Source organism: Numida meleagris, chromosome 1 (assembly GCF_002078875.1).
Source record: "Numida meleagris isolate 19003 breed g44 Domestic line chromosome 1, NumMel1.0, whole genome shotgun sequence".
In the NCBI taxonomy this organism is placed as follows: domain Eukaryota; kingdom Metazoa; phylum Chordata; class Aves; order Galliformes; family Numididae; genus Numida; species Numida meleagris.
In genome coordinates this window covers 42,360,519-42,377,982 of record NC_034409.1, presented here as the reverse complement: position 1 = coordinate 42,377,982, position 17,464 = coordinate 42,360,519, and the positions used below count along the sequence as shown (strand labels likewise).

Genomic DNA, 17,464 nt, shown 5'->3' with positions numbered 1-17,464 from the left:
AATATAAGAATAGCTTACTTGAATCAATTAAAAGCTAGTCATAGAGGCAGAAATTAAGTAAAGTAGTGCAGTGGTTTAATGGTGGCAATCTACCACCCATGGACAGACTTGTTTTGCGTAGTAATTGCTTCTCGTTTGCCTAAGTTGGTTCCTGCTTAAGAATATAAAACGGCTCTAAAGAAAAGGAAAACTACAGGGTGATATTCTAGCCATATATACGTAAGGAGGCAGATTCCTGATGCAAACTGCTGCCTCAAGCAAACAGCACTCTTCAAGATCCACAGAAGTTTTAACAAGTCTTTTACAGGAAGTATACACTAAACCTTGCAGCACTACATTGTCCCTTCACATTACTCCTGTGTGTAGAACAGGGTGTTCTGTAGACTGTGTACTAACCACTTCAGCAACTCAGCATAAGCAAATTTCATCAACAGGGCTGCCAAAAGAGTAAACTGAGAGTACAGCTAAGAGTTACTCAAAAATCTTTGGATAATCAAGGCCCTTAAAGAATTAAAGAAATTATAAAGTAAAAAATTACTATAAAATGGTATGCCCAGTGTTTCCATGCTTAGTTATCTATGAGAAAAGGAGTAACAAGTAAAGAAGGTGGAATCAGACTGAGCCTAGTATGTTTATCCTTACTGCCTACACTCACATTCTTTATCATTCCCAAAATCTGCCTAGTACAGACTCCATCTCCTGTTCTTCTCATATTTTATGGGAATTATTAAATGACCAAACGATGGATGCTCCCTATGAAAAATGGAAATGGCGTTCATATTGCTCAAGGGAAAATGAATAATTGTATAATGTTTTTTAATAGATCTTTTGATAGACATCTTTTTATACCTTCCCAGTTCTTAATTAGCATATGTAATCAAGAAGCAGTCAAGAACATGAATGGAAGTGCTTAGTTACTCATTAATGAAACAGCATTTCCAAGCGACAAAAAATGATCACTTTGTATTGAGGTTAAGTAAGATAAATATCTATCTTAACATTCAATAAACCAACCAAAATGAATTAAGACATCAGATCTTCCATAGGAATGCTTTAAAAAGAAAAAAAATCCACAATGTATTGTAAAATTGCAGGAGGTTGTTACTACTATGTTGCTCCCTATAAAGTGTGCAAAAAATACAAGGAAAGAGTAAATTTTATTGAGTGTGATAACCATTAAGGTACGTTTTTTTTATACTGAAGGATTTAAAAGTAGAAGACAGGGACAGAAAAGTCCAAAATCAACAAAAGAAAATAATTTGAGACTGCTATGTCTCAAGAAGGCATCTCTGCCAAGAATTAATAAATAAATAATTAAACCATTAATCAGGAGCAATATGAAGTTAGTAAAGCTGACTTATTCCACATTATCTCGTAACTTTTATGAGTGAGAAATTAAAATATGTAATGTTGTATCACAGCTTGGGAATGTACATTTTTAAAAGTCTTAATTATGTTTATCCTTGATAATAAATATTTTCTCTAGATCGTCATCTGAATAATGTATGAACTTATTTTTAAGAACTTACATTTATCAACACTTGTGATATTTGCAAGTATCATACATGATTGGTACTTACCAATGCAGAATAACACTGAAAAGAAAACTTATTGAAATTCTTGCATTACTGTGAATATGTAGTTCAATTATGAATACTTATAAATTGGTCATCTGCCCTATTTATTATGTACACATATCATTTTCAGTTTAAAGCTATTTTATTCCATGTGGATGAAACTACTTCTGGCTTACATTCTGATGCTGAATGGAAATACCTCTTGGCACTTGATGAAGGTACCATGACAACAATTCATAGTTTTGTCAGTGCAGTAATGCATAACAGTAGAACAACTTTACATTCTCAAATACATACAAAAAATCTACACAGATTAAGTCCAAGGCTGCTGTTTAATTTACCCTTTAGTATAACCCAGAGGTACCACTGAAGATCAGGTCTGCCATTATGTCAAACACTGTATAAACAAGGCTTGATTTAATGCTTATTGAACTGAATGGAAAAAAAAGTCTCAGATAGACTCTACATCTAAAGAGAGGCAAATCCCAAATGGGTAAAATTCTTATATATTTATCTTCATCTTAAAAATAACTATAAATACAAGGGACTTAAAAGGAAAAATAAATAAATACAGACATCAAATACCAGTTCTTCTTAATAAGTTATATTTAATTGGTTGATACATCATGGAAGAAAATAAACAATCTGAAATTCCAGTGTTTCATGGATCTATTCGGAAAAGGGAATTCCATTTGTAAAAAAGGACAGGTAGAGGGAAAAAAAAGTAAAACAAACAAACAAAAAAAACCAACCATGATTTGCTGGCAAGTAGCCCCAGGTTAATTCTTAATTCATGTGGCTCAAAGAGCTTACCGGTTTAACAGAGTTCTTTATGAACTGGATTGAAATTTTCACTTGTAAACACATGAAAAGTGCAACAACTTAAACATAGTACATATAATTTTAGTTAAACAACACACATTCAAGAGTATTCAGCCCTACAGGAATTTAACTTGATTATACTGACTTTGAATCAGTTATTGTTACCGTGGCATATCTTTCTATTTATGCAAAGAAGGTTTGGATGATTCACCTCACTGAATGAAGAAAAAGGAATAAATTAATTTTCTGTTCCATTAGAGACTTTTGTTTTGACCTTTATTTAAATTATTTTAATGAGAAAACAAACAACCACTCCAGTTCTACTACTGAACATAATTTCATTGTCCCTAAGCATGACTGGTAATATTTCATTCTTAGAGTAGGTGTTTAAATTAGTTTCTGTCGTTCTAAATTTCTAAGCTAAATTTCTGACCAAACTCTCCACCTCACTGATATATAGATAAGTTAAATAGCATGATGATTCTGAATGGCTAAATTTCCCTCATGTTTATACTTGATATAACTGTTAAGACAGCCGTAACTAATAAACCTGAAAGTATAATTTGTTTTGCCTGTTCAGTTTTGCTTACTTGAAGCCACTTATCTATGCACCTGAAATTAGCACAGGGTCCAAAAAAGAGTGAAAGCCCACGAAGTCCAACTAGGTGAGTAAGCTTATACTCGATATTAAAGAACTTCAGTATTTTACTTTCTAAAATTTACTACAGAATAAGCAAACAGATAATCATAAGTTTCACAATTTTGTAAACTGAACAAAATGATTACAATTATATTAACTTAAATGAGAATTCTTACAAATGCTACATAAATACAAAGCAAAACAAAACAACAATTAAAAAGATTTAGCTGACCGAAGTAGGTGGATTTGTAATGCTCACTGTTATGAAGAATGAAGAGCATTTCATTAGAAAGTTTGCATGTAAAAAGTCAATGCTTTATATTGGAGAATATGTTTTGTATGAAAGATTCCAATATAGTTTCCATTTTTCATACATGATATATCAATTGGAAAACAAAAGAATCTGAGTAGAAAGGTAAATAGAATTCTTTAAAACAATTGAAATGAAGAAATACAAAAACGTATTTACAGAAATTCCCTTAATGTAACCATAAAAGTGAGCAAATAGTCTTTTGCTGCAGCAAGATTCTTCTGCTTCTCTTATATAAAAAGCTAAATACGGTACATTAGAAGCAGTACATTAGAGGTACTGATATAGAGGCTAGAGAAAGGTATATGGATTAGCAATGAGAATACAAAAAATGTACATAAGTAAACACATTCTCTGTCACTTGTAACACAGTTCTTGAAGCTTTCTTTCAAATCTTTGAACTTCTTCACAGTCTACTTCAGCGAATGTATCAAGGTAAGCTAAAACTGAAGCAATGTCTGAATAGCATCACCGTCCTTAAGGCAGCTGGGTCTCCGAACAGAGTCTCCTTCACGATTCTGGTTAGAAGAGGAGGTAAACAGGAGAAAAGAATGCAATGAGGTAGCAAAATAGTCACAAAACCCAGCACTTTCAATGATACTTAAGAAGTCTTAATTTTACTTACCTTCTCCCAAATTCCAATCAGATTCTTCAGTTTTCACCTGACTAGTCCTGAATAATTACATCTCAAAATGCTCAGGGTGCTTGTCAGTACTGTCTCATTGTGCAACTGTATTAATTATACAACAAAAAAAAAGGAATTCACCTCTAACATTTCTATAATGAACAAACGCATTATTGATTGGAAGTCACAGAAACATATAACGCTCTCAGAGGGGAAATAAAACAAATTTCAAAGTAAGAAATTAGCATGACACATGCATAACATGCATGCCTAGTAAAACAGTGAAATAGCAGTAACCATTTGCAAAGGAATATATACAACAATTCTCAGCTGTTATAACGATACATAAATTGTTAAAATTTATTCCAAATAATTTTTATAAATATTTCCATTTGCAATAAATGAAATATCTTTGAAAGAGAACGCTGAATACAGTGCACACAACTCACACAGTATGATGACAGCCTATGCAATGTTTTAGCTTATGTAGACCAGAGTACAAGCAGAGTCTGACAAAACCTAAGAAGGCAGACCTGGCTAAGAGTCAGGAGTCACGCTTATTAAATTGAACTCTCAGGGGTATCATGCAATCAGAGGTCACAATCGAGGCAACAGAAGCAATGTCACGATATCAGAGAAAGGGCCAATTCAGACCTGCTCCCTGACAGGCAGTGAGGTCAGGGCTTGCGGCAAATAACTGTATTAAAAGAGAATATTCTCTGCACACTTTTAGAACTGTCATCTGAACAAACAAAGCCAGGTCATTGGTAGGTTAAATCAGAACTTTATGCCTTAGTAGCACGTAGCTTCTTTTCTTTTTATATTCCCTACTAATTTCTCAATTTCAAAATATACACCATCAGATACTAAAGCAAATTCTCAATAAATTTAACTTTCAAATTTTTAAAAATTAAATTCTATCTTTGACAATGAGATCTCTGTTTTCTTCATGATTTGAAAAATTACTGAGCTTGCTTCATATGAGAAAATAAAAAGCATGAAAGTGCTTTAGGGAAATTACCTTCTACAGTCAATTTTAGTAAGCTTGATACTCAATTTGCTCTTAGAAACCATTTAAAAAACTTAAGGTAAATCATACGCTCCTTCTTTAAAGATAGTTGTGAAATACAATATTTGAGTTACTTATAAGCACTCCTCTAATTCCTTGAAAAATCATCTAACATACATAATGTGTATTTTTATAGATTACACAAAACCTGTAATCTGTAGGTATAGGAATTTGCTCTTAGAGTTAGCCTTGAATGGCAAAATTTTTTTAATAACTGGATTTCAGTTTTAAAGTAATTTTAATGTTTTGCTTGAAAAATGTTGCATATTACCAAAATAAATTATCTGTCTGATTCACAACATCATTAGTTATAAAAAAAGGAAAAGATTAAGATGTGTGTCAATATTAAATGTAGTGTCATATGAAAAATAGCCTTCTTGGAATGCTGTAGATCTCTGACCAGACAAATACTACCAGTTCTCCTTAGCACTTCTATAGAATAAGAATTTCTACGTAAGAAAATTGAAAAATTATATTCTCAAATTGATGAAGTACTCTGGAATAAAGGCCTTCCTAAGTACACTTCTGACAAGTTTGCAGAGACATTGCTATTAAACATAGCATCATGCTGTGCAATCGAAACAAAATTTGTACCTATAAATGATTCTAAGTATATATTATATTCTTTGTTCATAGCTCCACACAAAATGGAATTACTTTTGCAAGATGAACTTTTGTGTGATGCAACAGTTGTGGTATTTCTATGGACAAAGAGCATACACTTTTTGTGGTCTATGTTAAAATACCATTCGCTTACCAAGATAAATTTAATGCTTGAAATACTTACTCTGGAAAAATTTCTTTTTCAGTGTAAAAAGAATACCTTTCCATTTGGATATTTTTTGAGTAAAAGCAAAACAAACAAACAAACCATTTCAATATTGATCACAGTCTCCAGACATCCAAACAAATGGCAATAAATTCAATAACTGTTTTCAACTAGGCTTACTAAACCCAAGTGTTTTAACACTTTAGAGGAATTTAGCCAAATTTACTCTCCCTTACCCCCTCCAACCAAATCCATTTGGATTTAACTTGTTTCTAAAATTATCTGTCTTTTGCACTCTAAGACCTGGGTCACAACCTTACTTAGGGACAGGAAATAGTTATCAGGTCATTGAATGGTCAAATGGAAAAGGATTTGAAATGCTTCAGTACTTAGGGGTCTTTTCATCCAAAATGATTGCCTTATGTAGAATAAAACGTGTGGATCTGAATATGGAGTCAACTTATTTATGTATATACTGGCTAAGCAGATAACTATACTACCTAGCTTTTGCACATACAGTTCAAGGAAAACAGAAAAAGGAGTGCAAAAACTCAGAAGATAAAAAAAAATTATCCAAACTATTGAGCTACCTTATTCAACAATGATATGAATTAGTTATCAACCTCTGATGACATTTTGAGTAAAATCTCATTCCTGCTGAACTCATCACTGGGTAGTCATTAGCAAAATAGCAGTAGTACTTCTTCCCCCTTAATGTCAAGTTCCTTTTAGGTTAAAGGTTGGTAAACTTCTATGGTGGGAAAGCAAAGGTGACAGAGCTTATATGTTGTACAAAAATCTAAATTTCTTAAGTTTGTTGGAACAAATAAGCTCTCTAGCTCAGAGAATACATACCACCACAAACTGTAAGTCTGCAAAATGGTAGAGACAGGAACAAAAAGATAACACACAAGCAGGTGAAAGATGTGGTCAAAATCAGAAACTCATAACATTAGAACAGTGGAACCCTGAAGATTAGAAGCAAAGTGAGAGTTTACAATATTAAGTATCTATGGCCAAAACTTTCTCTTCAAGAATTTCAGGCAAAGATAAAATCTTATTATCTATCTTTCTAAAATGTCACTGAATGTTAAAAGTAAAAATTTAATGAAAACATCATATGTTTTTATAATTTATAAGTATTCAGGTGCTGAAGTTTACTGCATGAATGCACATAAATGACATTTTATGTATTCATTTTTAAACCCATGCTATAATTTCAGGATTGCTTCATTCCATGAATACTGAAAAAAACCTACATTATTATTGATGGACAGGAGGTTGGAAAATTAGGCCCAGATTTTATTTTTTAGTTTTGTTTTATAATAAGAAACTGGACCACTAAAACTATGTAACTGAAGCTTGAGTGCGTGCACTGTAAGGCCCCTGCAGTCTTTTACAACTTTTCAGCGTACCGCTGTTGTGAACTAGGTTTGCACTCTGCCAGCAGAGCAGCTCTGACCCATGGAGAGCACTCCTTCAGATCAACACTGCCTCAGGCTTTACTGCTTTCTCCAAGAAGTCTTACATTTCAGGCATCAAGTTGAATTTCTTCTGGAGATGATTAACCCAAACCCATGACAGATTTTTTCCAAGATATCCAACTCCTTATGTTTATTTTATCCTGGCTCTTTTTGGATGTACTGGACACAAGTAACCTACTCATTTTACATGTTAAAGGGCTGGTGGAGAGCCATTAATTCCTTGAAATGAGAAAATATTTCAATGTGAGAGTTCTGTTGTGTGAGCTCACACTAAATAATAAGAAACAAAGCCACAGAATTCTGATTTTAAAAGATAGATTCTCTTCCACACTACTTGTTTCTGTAATGCATTTTCATCACATTTCATTACACAGACCTTAGATTCCTTACAAATGCATTATTCTGTCAATTTTGTCAGTGCCAATTGATTTAGGAACTGCTTCCCTAATTTGGCATACAAATTTGAAGCCCAGGAGATATGTAATATGTGCATCTTACTGTAAACATGGCAATTCAGATAGTAGAACTGCAGGAAGAACACATTTAGAATGTGGTTATTAATCCTTTTCAGAACAAAGCTAAATTAATGACAATTTAATTTAGAAATGGATGTTTACAAACAATATAAAATTTACAAACAGCTTCCTCGGAGCTGATTTTATTTTTTTCCAGTGAAAATAGCTAATTTATAAAAATGAAAACAGCTAACAAAAAGCTATTAGCTACACTTCAGTGTATTTTTAATTGCCTTTAAATAACAAGTAACAAAAGTTCAATATTAGCATTCCACTCTCAGTGCTTTCTCTTAACTCTCATGCAGATATTTAAAAGCACCATTGGTCAGAATCAGCATAAATTCTGTTTAATTACATATGTTTTTTTCTTCAACGCTGTTAATATAGAATATCTAAGAAGTTTTATTTATCATTATGTTGAAATATTTTAATAAGCCCACATAATTAACTCAAAGGCGATCTTACAATTACCACTTTCCAAAGTCTCAAGTTCTATTTTCCAATTAGCATTAGTAATAATAAACTATAAGAATACTCTGCTACATATTTTTCACTTGGAATGACAACGAGTTTCATAATTGTGAACTATCAGAAAGATGAAAACTAGAAGATATTTAATGGATTTCTTATATTTAGCTTTCAATGTGACATAATATGACATAACATGACACAATCACAAGACCATTTTATGTCTTATTCTAGTTTGAGTATGAAAAGTGTTATTTCTACTTGCAATTAGAAGGGAAATGGATAAATATTTACATAATAAAAAACAACCTGTCAATTATCAAAATCATATTGGTGAAATATGTTTTAATATTATACCTATTTTCTACTTTTTACTGATTAGTCACCAATGAGCACTGAATGAAAGGAAATATAGTACTACCAATTGGAAGTACAGGTTTCCAAGTTACAGTATCCTGACAACATATTCCAATGCATTTTTAATATAACTAAACTTCCTGGCAAGGGTCATCGTGTACATTCCCGAGTGAATATTCTTTCCACTTACTTGGACTGTATGGTATGTGTGTCACTGACGGATATGTATATGACTAAAAATAAATACCCCATATGTGTTAATAAATTACTTAATCTTCTAAATTAATTAGAAAATAGTGTGTGAAATTCCGAGAAACACAGCAATCATATGAGTGAATCATATTCAAATAATAAAGACTTACATAACTTGACTGGACTCCCATGTGATCTGCATTCTTCCAACCTGCTCCACAGATTGGAATCCAGGTTCTCATTCAACTGAACAGAAAACTATTTGGATAACTCAACAAAACTGCTGAGGTACCCAGATTAAAGAGGACTCCAAAAGATGTATACTGTTTCCAAAGATTGTAGCAAAACAATGTGCTAGGCATGGGGCCTCCTTTGATTTTGTACTACTGCACCAGGACAAAGCAGTCACACTGTTGGTTGGTAAAAGTCGACATCCCTCCTTTGAACAAGTGGAATAATACACCCTGTAATTATTGACCCACGGTTGATAGAGATGCTCTGTTACACATTCAGTCAAGACTAATTGGAACTTCCCAAGAAAAGAGAAGGAGTCAAAGACAGATTCTTCCTTCAATTTCTGATCTACTTGGTCCAGAATCATTTAGATTATTTTATGCTACATTAATGACTGAAACAGCCTTCAGATAACAAGAAAAGCAGTAGTAAAACTTTCTAAAAACACACTTTGCCATAAAACAGGAAATGATGGATTTTTTTTCTGTTCCTTATAACTTCTTCAAAATTTTGAAATCTTTGAAATATCACTGTCTAGAAAACATATAAAAATTCCCAGGCATGTTTTATCAGCTAGCTAGTGCTAACTGAAACTCAACAACTTGTCTGGAAGCATAACCCAATGACACCAGAAGAAGCACTGTAATACACATAATTCTAGGAAATGTCCACCCAAACATAAGAAGTGAGGCTTTCCAGATAAGTCTGAGTTTTTGATCAAACCACAGTTTCTTAAGAGAAGCAGCAGAGCACACTAGCATACTCTGCAGCATACCTTATACCTTAAAGCTAATGTCTCAATGTATGACCACAGACCAAAAATATTATTTAAATTGAAGTTTTAACAAACTTATATGACCTCAAGCATTAAAGTAATTTTAAAGAAACTAAAACAGCCTGACAGAAAGAATTTATATTATAAAATGCACACTGATACTACAAATGATTCTAAAGGGTATTTGTTCATAATTTACTTTCTTTACAGAACAAATAGTAAAGCACAGAAAGACTATGCAATTTAACTCATATCAATTTATAGTCAGAGCATATGTATAAATGTGTGTATGCACACATGTACGTGCATACACACACAACTATACATATACAATACAAACACATATTTAATTGCAGTCCCATGGCTTGTGCTTTCATATGTTGCTTGCATTTTAAAATTGTACACTCCTGTTTGTAGGAATAATATTTCCTTATGTGTTAATGAAGCATGTAATACAAAGGATTTTGACTCTACCTTGTGTGTAATCATGGTACAAATGTGAAATAATGGTTCTCTGTGGAGATTATCATAACATCACTGAACAAAAGATGATGACTCATTAATAAAAATGTAAGATGTCACTGAACTTTTAAAATATATATATTTTCATATATATGTCCTCAACCTCGTTATTTTCCTACAATGTGTATATAAAATTAGAAATGCATTAATTGCCTCAGGGGATCAAAGACTTCTACAAGATTTAAAAATTGGGTATCAGCATTTATTTTCCCTATCACTTCCTCCTGCTTGGAAACAAGATGATCTTCATAAAAATAATTCCTTTTATAACATTTTAAACAAATAAGCCTTGTAGAGCCTGGCTATTTCTTTCATCTATTGTGATTATTTTTTCAGAAATGAAAATTAAATTTGAAGTGAGAAATAAGCAAGAGACTAAAAACTAGAAGTCTGCACACACATCTTTTAATTAAACATTTAAGAAGAATATACAAAAATTATCAACATACTGTCAACAAATAGAATGCTTGTTTAAAATCTTTCATGAAGTGTTACTATATCCTAGGTTTAATAACCTGTAATGAGACTTGGATGATGGAAATGTATAATTTCTATTGAGTATTTTCAAGAATTAAAAAAAAAGTTATTAATCTCATTCAAAGACAAGGAAGTTGAATATTACATGAACACTATGTCCTTACTATGATTAGATACTGCTTTGCAGGTGGTATAATACAATACTGTAGCTTGCATAAGAAGGCAAATTATGATTGAATATCATTTTATCTCAGAACTGATTCATTCTAATAAGCTCAGGGGAGGGTGATGTTTTTTAATTGCAGCATTTTCTCTTTTATTTGATGGATTTGTATTCAGACAAAAATCTTGGTTTTCATTTACTGTATTTCCATTGTCTAGTAACTGTATACCATTCAATAATCTCTGAAACAATAAGCAGTGCAAATTAATATCTTTACAAATACAACGTTTTTATTTATAGCTGACACTTGAATTACTTATTTACTCAAGATAAACTATATGTAAAAATAAGCATGAATCTACTGTCTAATTAAGGCATAAAGATGCTTTACGTGAGTCAGATATTAAGCTCATTCCTTTCCACCCTTTATTTTATAGCTCTTATTTTCAATTCTTTTTTTCTATTTGTATTGTTAAACAAGAACTAAAGACACAATGAGGACAAAAGACATTCATCCTACACTTTAACTAGATTACCTCCTAAATATTCATTACCATGATGTGTTCCAGTTTGAAAATCTAAAGCTGTTCTAATTGTTTCACTTCCGAGGGCATCTCCTTTCAAAAGTAGTGATTCTGTTATTTAACAGATAACATATGTGTACTTACTATTGATGCTAAAGTTTCTTCCCTCATTTCCCACTTTAAAGAAATAAAGTGGGAATGTATAGAACACATTTTTTTCCTTTTCTTTGAGATATATTTACTAATTTATGCAGGAGATTGACTGGAATTGAAATTCTCTGCCAGAGAATAGACTAATCATCTGTGAAGGTAAAAGGGATTAAATAGTTAAATTCAGGAAGTTTATTTCCACTGTGAAATGAATTGGTCTGTATTCTCTCTTAATGTAGAACACAGTGTCCACAAGTTTTATGGATAAAGAATGAAATGATTCCAACTTCTTGCTACAGAAATAACTTGCACTGCAGAACAGGCCCAAAGAAATTTATTCCATAGAAAAGAGGAAGAAATGGTTAAAAAGTGAGAGAGGTGAAATAAGAAACAAGTTTTTCTGTGAGTGAGGGCAGAAATGACTTGTGACATAACTCTGAAATCATCATGCAGGTGCTTTGATTTGAAGTAGATAACATGTAAGATGTTATTCAAATTCTAACTTTAGAAGCTCTGAATTCCAGCTGAGAGGTATGTTAGTTAATGCTCTGTACTGCACTCTAGATTCAGAGTAACAACCTACTGTTTTCTGACCATGCCATCCGTAGCAGCAATGCCTCAGGTAAAAGGACAGTTTCATATTTTGGTCAAGCAGATCAGCATTGCTGGTCTTCTTGAAGCTCACCAGATAGCATGTAAGCAACCAATATAAAGTTGATGAAAAAAATCATGTTTATTAGCTGTCCAAAGGAGTACAATCACCCTTGATATGAAAGACAAAGTTCAAGATTGCCAGTACATAACTTACCTTTTGATATCTAATCTGCTACAGTGCCTTTTCTCTGTGTATTTAAAAAGTAATTTCTGTAATACTTATTATAAATATATATATATATATATGTATGCTTTCCACAATGAAGAAAGTGTTTGTGGGCAGGAACAGATAAACCAGTGGCATGAAAGCTAGGCTAAAAACAGGTTCTTAGCCTGGGATCAAATTTCTCTCTTTGGTATGGCTTTGAATAGTCACACTACTGGTTGAGGGCACATGCAGGCAGCTTCCACGTCCATATTCAGCATACGAGGACTTCAGCAAATGGTGGCATATAAACATATGCCACTGGAACAGATACAATACAGTGGACATTGGACAGCCTGATCTAGTAGGTAGCAACCCTGCCCATGGCAGAGGAATTGAAGTAGAGGAGCTCTAAGCATCCTTCCAACCCAAACCATTCTGTGATTCTCTGACTTATTCTGTGAAATGGTAAATCAGACATCACATATACAGACTCCATATTTTATGTAAATTCATACTTGAATGCAAGGAAAACAGAGATGCAAACACATTTTTCCTCTTCAGAATTCCCCAAGAATTGTTTCCAGCTAATTCTGAGCATGGACTCATGAATGTGAGTCAAATATGACATTTCATATGACTAGGTTCATTGGCAGAATTCATTTCAGATATACTCAGCTCAGCTGCACACCTGTCTCAGGTTTAACTTCTGTTACTAATCAGTGAATGTGAATTATCTTCTTTTTCTTTCGCCTTGCGTAATTGGGAATAAATTAGGTATTGTATGGTTATGTCATAAAAAATGATAAAATGGCAGAGGCGATACTTTTCTGAATACAGAATTGAGTTGCACAAGGAATGAAAATAGCAAAAAAAAAAAAAAAAAAAAAAAAAAAAAAAAGCCTCTAGAGACACTCATATTCCCAACAGAAGGTTATTTTAAATTTTAATATTCTCAACTGTATTGATACCAAGGCGATTTTAACAGTAATCTCAACAGTTAATGAACTAAATTAGTATTTATGGATTTTTGGAAAGCAAATCATTTTTGCTTGTTGAAGCAAACATATTTGCATGCTGAAGTTACTTTTTTTGTCTTCTGTCAAATGCTGGATTTTTTGAGAAAATTTGTGAAAATAACTGCTTTTAAAAAAACGTTATCAATCGTCAGGAATTAATGGCTAGCTTGAGAAAAAATGACTATGAAGTGAAAAATTTGAAGAGATATTTCATTTACAAAATTAGCTATTTTATACCTCTGTGGCATGCTTTTATGTCCTTGAAAGTAAATTAGTAATAATAATAAATAAATAAATAAAGTGCCAGTTCATTATGAATTAATGTCTAGGAGCACGCTCCCTGAAATGAATTGAAATTGAAATTCTTCACTTCTGAAACTTGAAACATTGAGGAATACATAAGGTCCTTAAACTCCTGCCTTCTTCAATTTCTTCATATTGTTGTATATTTCAAGTAGGCTTGTTTAAAAGACATTAGGGGACATATATGCTTATATGCATACAGACAAAGTGAAATTCTTGTTCATACCTTCAAAGTAACCAGCATTTACAGACCGTATCTTTGGTGGCTTCACGTGGAGATGTTTATTTTCATTGTTTTTGAACAACGCCAGGCGCACAGCTGGGTCTAGACGACAAGAACAAGTTAAAATCAAAGGTCAGTCTTGGCTCATTCATTCCTTCAAGCAGTTTTTCACCTCTTAGACACTTAATAATTGAAAAGACCTTTAAAAGTCAGTTTTATATTCACAGAAGGTTACATTTTCTAAAAAAAAGCAACATAAATACATGTGTAACTGAGAATCAAGCTAACCGTTCTTCAAGATTTTTACACCATTGATCACTGCTTAGCTAGCTTATCTCAAAATTATAAATAAATTCTAAAGCATAAATTTGCACAAAATATTTTGAAAATCTGTTTTTAAAGCTTGAAACTCAATCAGAAATATTAACAGAATATATGACAAGTACTAAATCAAGTTATTCACACCTAAAAGATGCTAACAGGCGGAAGTTTATTAGTTTATTTTTTGAGGCTAAACATGCAGACAACAAGCTAGCCCTCTTCCATGTCCAATTCTAACTGAATTAAAGAAGACATCAAAAGTCTATAGTCAGATCCATATACCACAGTATAAAATCTTGATTGGTTTCAAACCTTTCAATTAGAAAACTTTGCAAAGAAGGAAAGGTGAGTACAGTTCTGTACATAAATCTACATAAAGACGTTCCTAACTGTAAAAGCTTTAACAATCAATAAAAAAAAAGCTAAACTAATGCAAAATAACACATATCAGGAAAGGTAATTTTCATGGATTTCTTATAAGAAGGAAGAATTGTTTGCTTGACATAAGAAGAAAGTAGGAGTTTAAAGGAAATAGTTGGCTAGCAGGAATGTGAAAATTTTATTCAGGGCAGAATAAATTAGTCAGTTTCCACAACTGAAAAAAGTAAAAAAAGGAAACGGAAGAAAAGCAGATACATAATGAGGAGAAAAAGCATGTACGGTACTCCAGCTACAACACTGAGCATGAAGACACGAGAGACAGAAAGTCAAAGGAAAAAACAACTGAAATGTTTCAAACAGTTAAAAGATCCTAGCACAAGCAGACAAACACACTCCATAATAACTGAGGAACAATAGGGGAGGTTTGTCTAAAGATGTGACAGCGAACTGTCAGGAAAGAGTAGAAATTAATAACAAAGATGGAACAGGTTAGCAACAGAATTAAGCAAGAAATCAGACATGGCATGGAAGGGATCTAAATTTTCACAACCAATGCAAGCGTAGCAAAAGTGAATATGTGAGACTCTGCCAGAAGACAGAGACTAGGAAAACAAAGGAGATGAACAGACTGAAAGAGCATTCAGGCAGAATAAATTTACAAAAGTAATTATGTCTGATGCTTCATTTTGAGCCTATTACTTGGATGACCTTGTAGCAAATCATCCATATTTTTTGAGAGACGTTAGAAGAGCCATGGATATATATAGATAGATATGGCACGTACCATAATACTGCAGCCAAGTAAACAGCCTTTTGTTGTTGTTGTCATTTCCCTATTTATGAAAAAAAAGTATCATGGTGCTCTGCTAAGTCAGAGCAATTGAGGCAATTTCTTTTAAAATTTGGCAGTGACATAGAAAGTTGGTTTTGAACAGATCTTTGTATTTGCAGCAGACACTTCAGTTACAAAGTAATATAACATACAGAGATCCTAAGAGTGCCACTATCTTCCTCAGAGAATTGTTCTCTTGACACAAAATAACAAAGATGCAGACTCACTGCAGCTTTACTTTGTAAGCCCGCCTAAGACTTCTAATGGGTTATGGACATTTTAAGAGATAATGCACCGACAAAACATGTAAAAAAAAATATGTTATTTCTCAGTCCACGCTGCAGTAGCTTTTGTTTAACTGCATGTTCTGATGGTGCTAACTTCTCACAAAGCAGCAAAGCAGATTAACTAGAGCACAGTGGAAAATATGGATGAAAGTAATTAAGTCCACGTCTACTTCCCAAGGCAGAATCAGTGACACATCACACTTTTTTATCTCCAGTTGTCTAGGAGAAAGTTTCTCATCTTGTTTTGTGATGTTTATAGTTTCCAAATTAATTCAGAGGATGTCAGATTTAAAGTCATTTTACCCCACTTTTACTAACTACAATGGACTCAATGGAATGACTGAAGAAGTACAGCAAATAAGGTTAAACTCAATTAATCTTAAGGTGAGAATATTAAAATCATTTATAACTGGATTACTAGCTTTGTAGATATATTCATTTTGCATAAAAGGACTAATTACATCTATTTTGGCATCCATCCCAAATAAAAAATAAATTTGTAGGAAGTTTGTGTTTTTCAGAGTAGCGAATGTTTGGGACAACAGCTCAAATTATGATTTTGAAAAAAAATATTAAAATAATAATATGTTATATTTTAAAAGTTCTGTCTGAACTTTTAAATAACAGAAGTTATAAACATATTGTAACTGAAGTATAAATTAATATCGTGTTTTCCATACATGTAATATAGGTGGCCATATAAATACTATATATGGATTAAAGAGTACAAAATGTTTTCCTTTTTTTTTTTTAAACACTCAGGAGACAGCGTTGATAAGATACAGAGTTGACAAAAGGACTTCTAACTTATAAAGCTAGTTTCAATAAAATCGAAGACAGTGTCTTTCTTCAGCAGACAACCAAATACAAAGTGTCAAAATTGATTAAAATCTCTTAAGAAAGAATGTAATTGAGGATTCCCAAACTATTTTCAAGTAACAAAGCAATTTCTGCTATAGCATACTGTTTCCCTATGAGGGTCTACTTAAGTTGCTCCAATATGTTTTCAAAATGTCGTTTTTCCTTAATCTAGCCTACCATTCAATTCTGAAAAATCCAACCAGTACAAAATTAATCTATACCAAGGACTTTCAAGTGAAGTCACGTAAAGTTGTTAGTACCATTCTAGTTTTTTCAAATATTTACTTGTGCACAAAGACATCAGCAGTACATGAACAGAGAAGAGAGGGAAACAATGGAAACTGTTTTACTAGGGGATTTCGATCAGAAGATTTATCTCTGAGTCTTTGCAAAATAATCTTCAGGGATTTAACCCAGTGCCAGACTACTGAATTTGTACCTACCTGGATCACCTCACCCATTGCCTACAGCTCTTTTGTTATTAAAAATGAGCCTTTTTCTTTATCTAGTCCCAAATGTAGGCAATATTACAAAGATTAGTTTCTAATACCAGTGCTTTTCAGTCTCTGAGAGAGATGGGGAAATGAACTGTATGTATGCTTTGATGACAAGCAATCAAATGTTTTAGATTTCACACAGAGAACTGTTAAAGAGTACAATAGTTCAAAATCATATAAACATCTTCCTGGATTCTCACATACTCATTTAAATGTGGCTTATTAGACAATGATCTGTGCTGGCAATCTAGAAACCAAGGACATAATT

At 32.7% G+C, this 17,464-nt stretch overlaps 1 protein-coding gene across 14 annotated transcripts in view; it reads right to left on the bottom strand.

The window, feature by feature from the left end:
* LRRIQ1 (leucine rich repeats and IQ motif containing 1) overlaps positions 1–17,464 on the bottom strand; it is a 106,440-nt gene that overhangs the window by 27,730 nt on the left and 61,246 nt on the right. For 11 of the 14 annotated variants that reach the window (XR_002434695.1, XR_002434697.1, XR_002434696.1 and 8 more), the window contains one exon: positions 14,021–14,119. Coding sequence is in view for 10 of the 14 variants with exons in the window: in XM_021385313.1 (XP_021240988.1) it covers positions 14,021–14,119 (99 nt within the window). In the remaining 4 variants the exon portion in view is untranslated. Of the gene's footprint in view, positions 1–2,168; positions 4,080–14,020; positions 14,120–17,464 lie in introns of those variants that run through there. The other 3 variants (XM_021385319.1, XM_021385321.1, XR_002434698.1) reach the window with 2 other exon arrangements.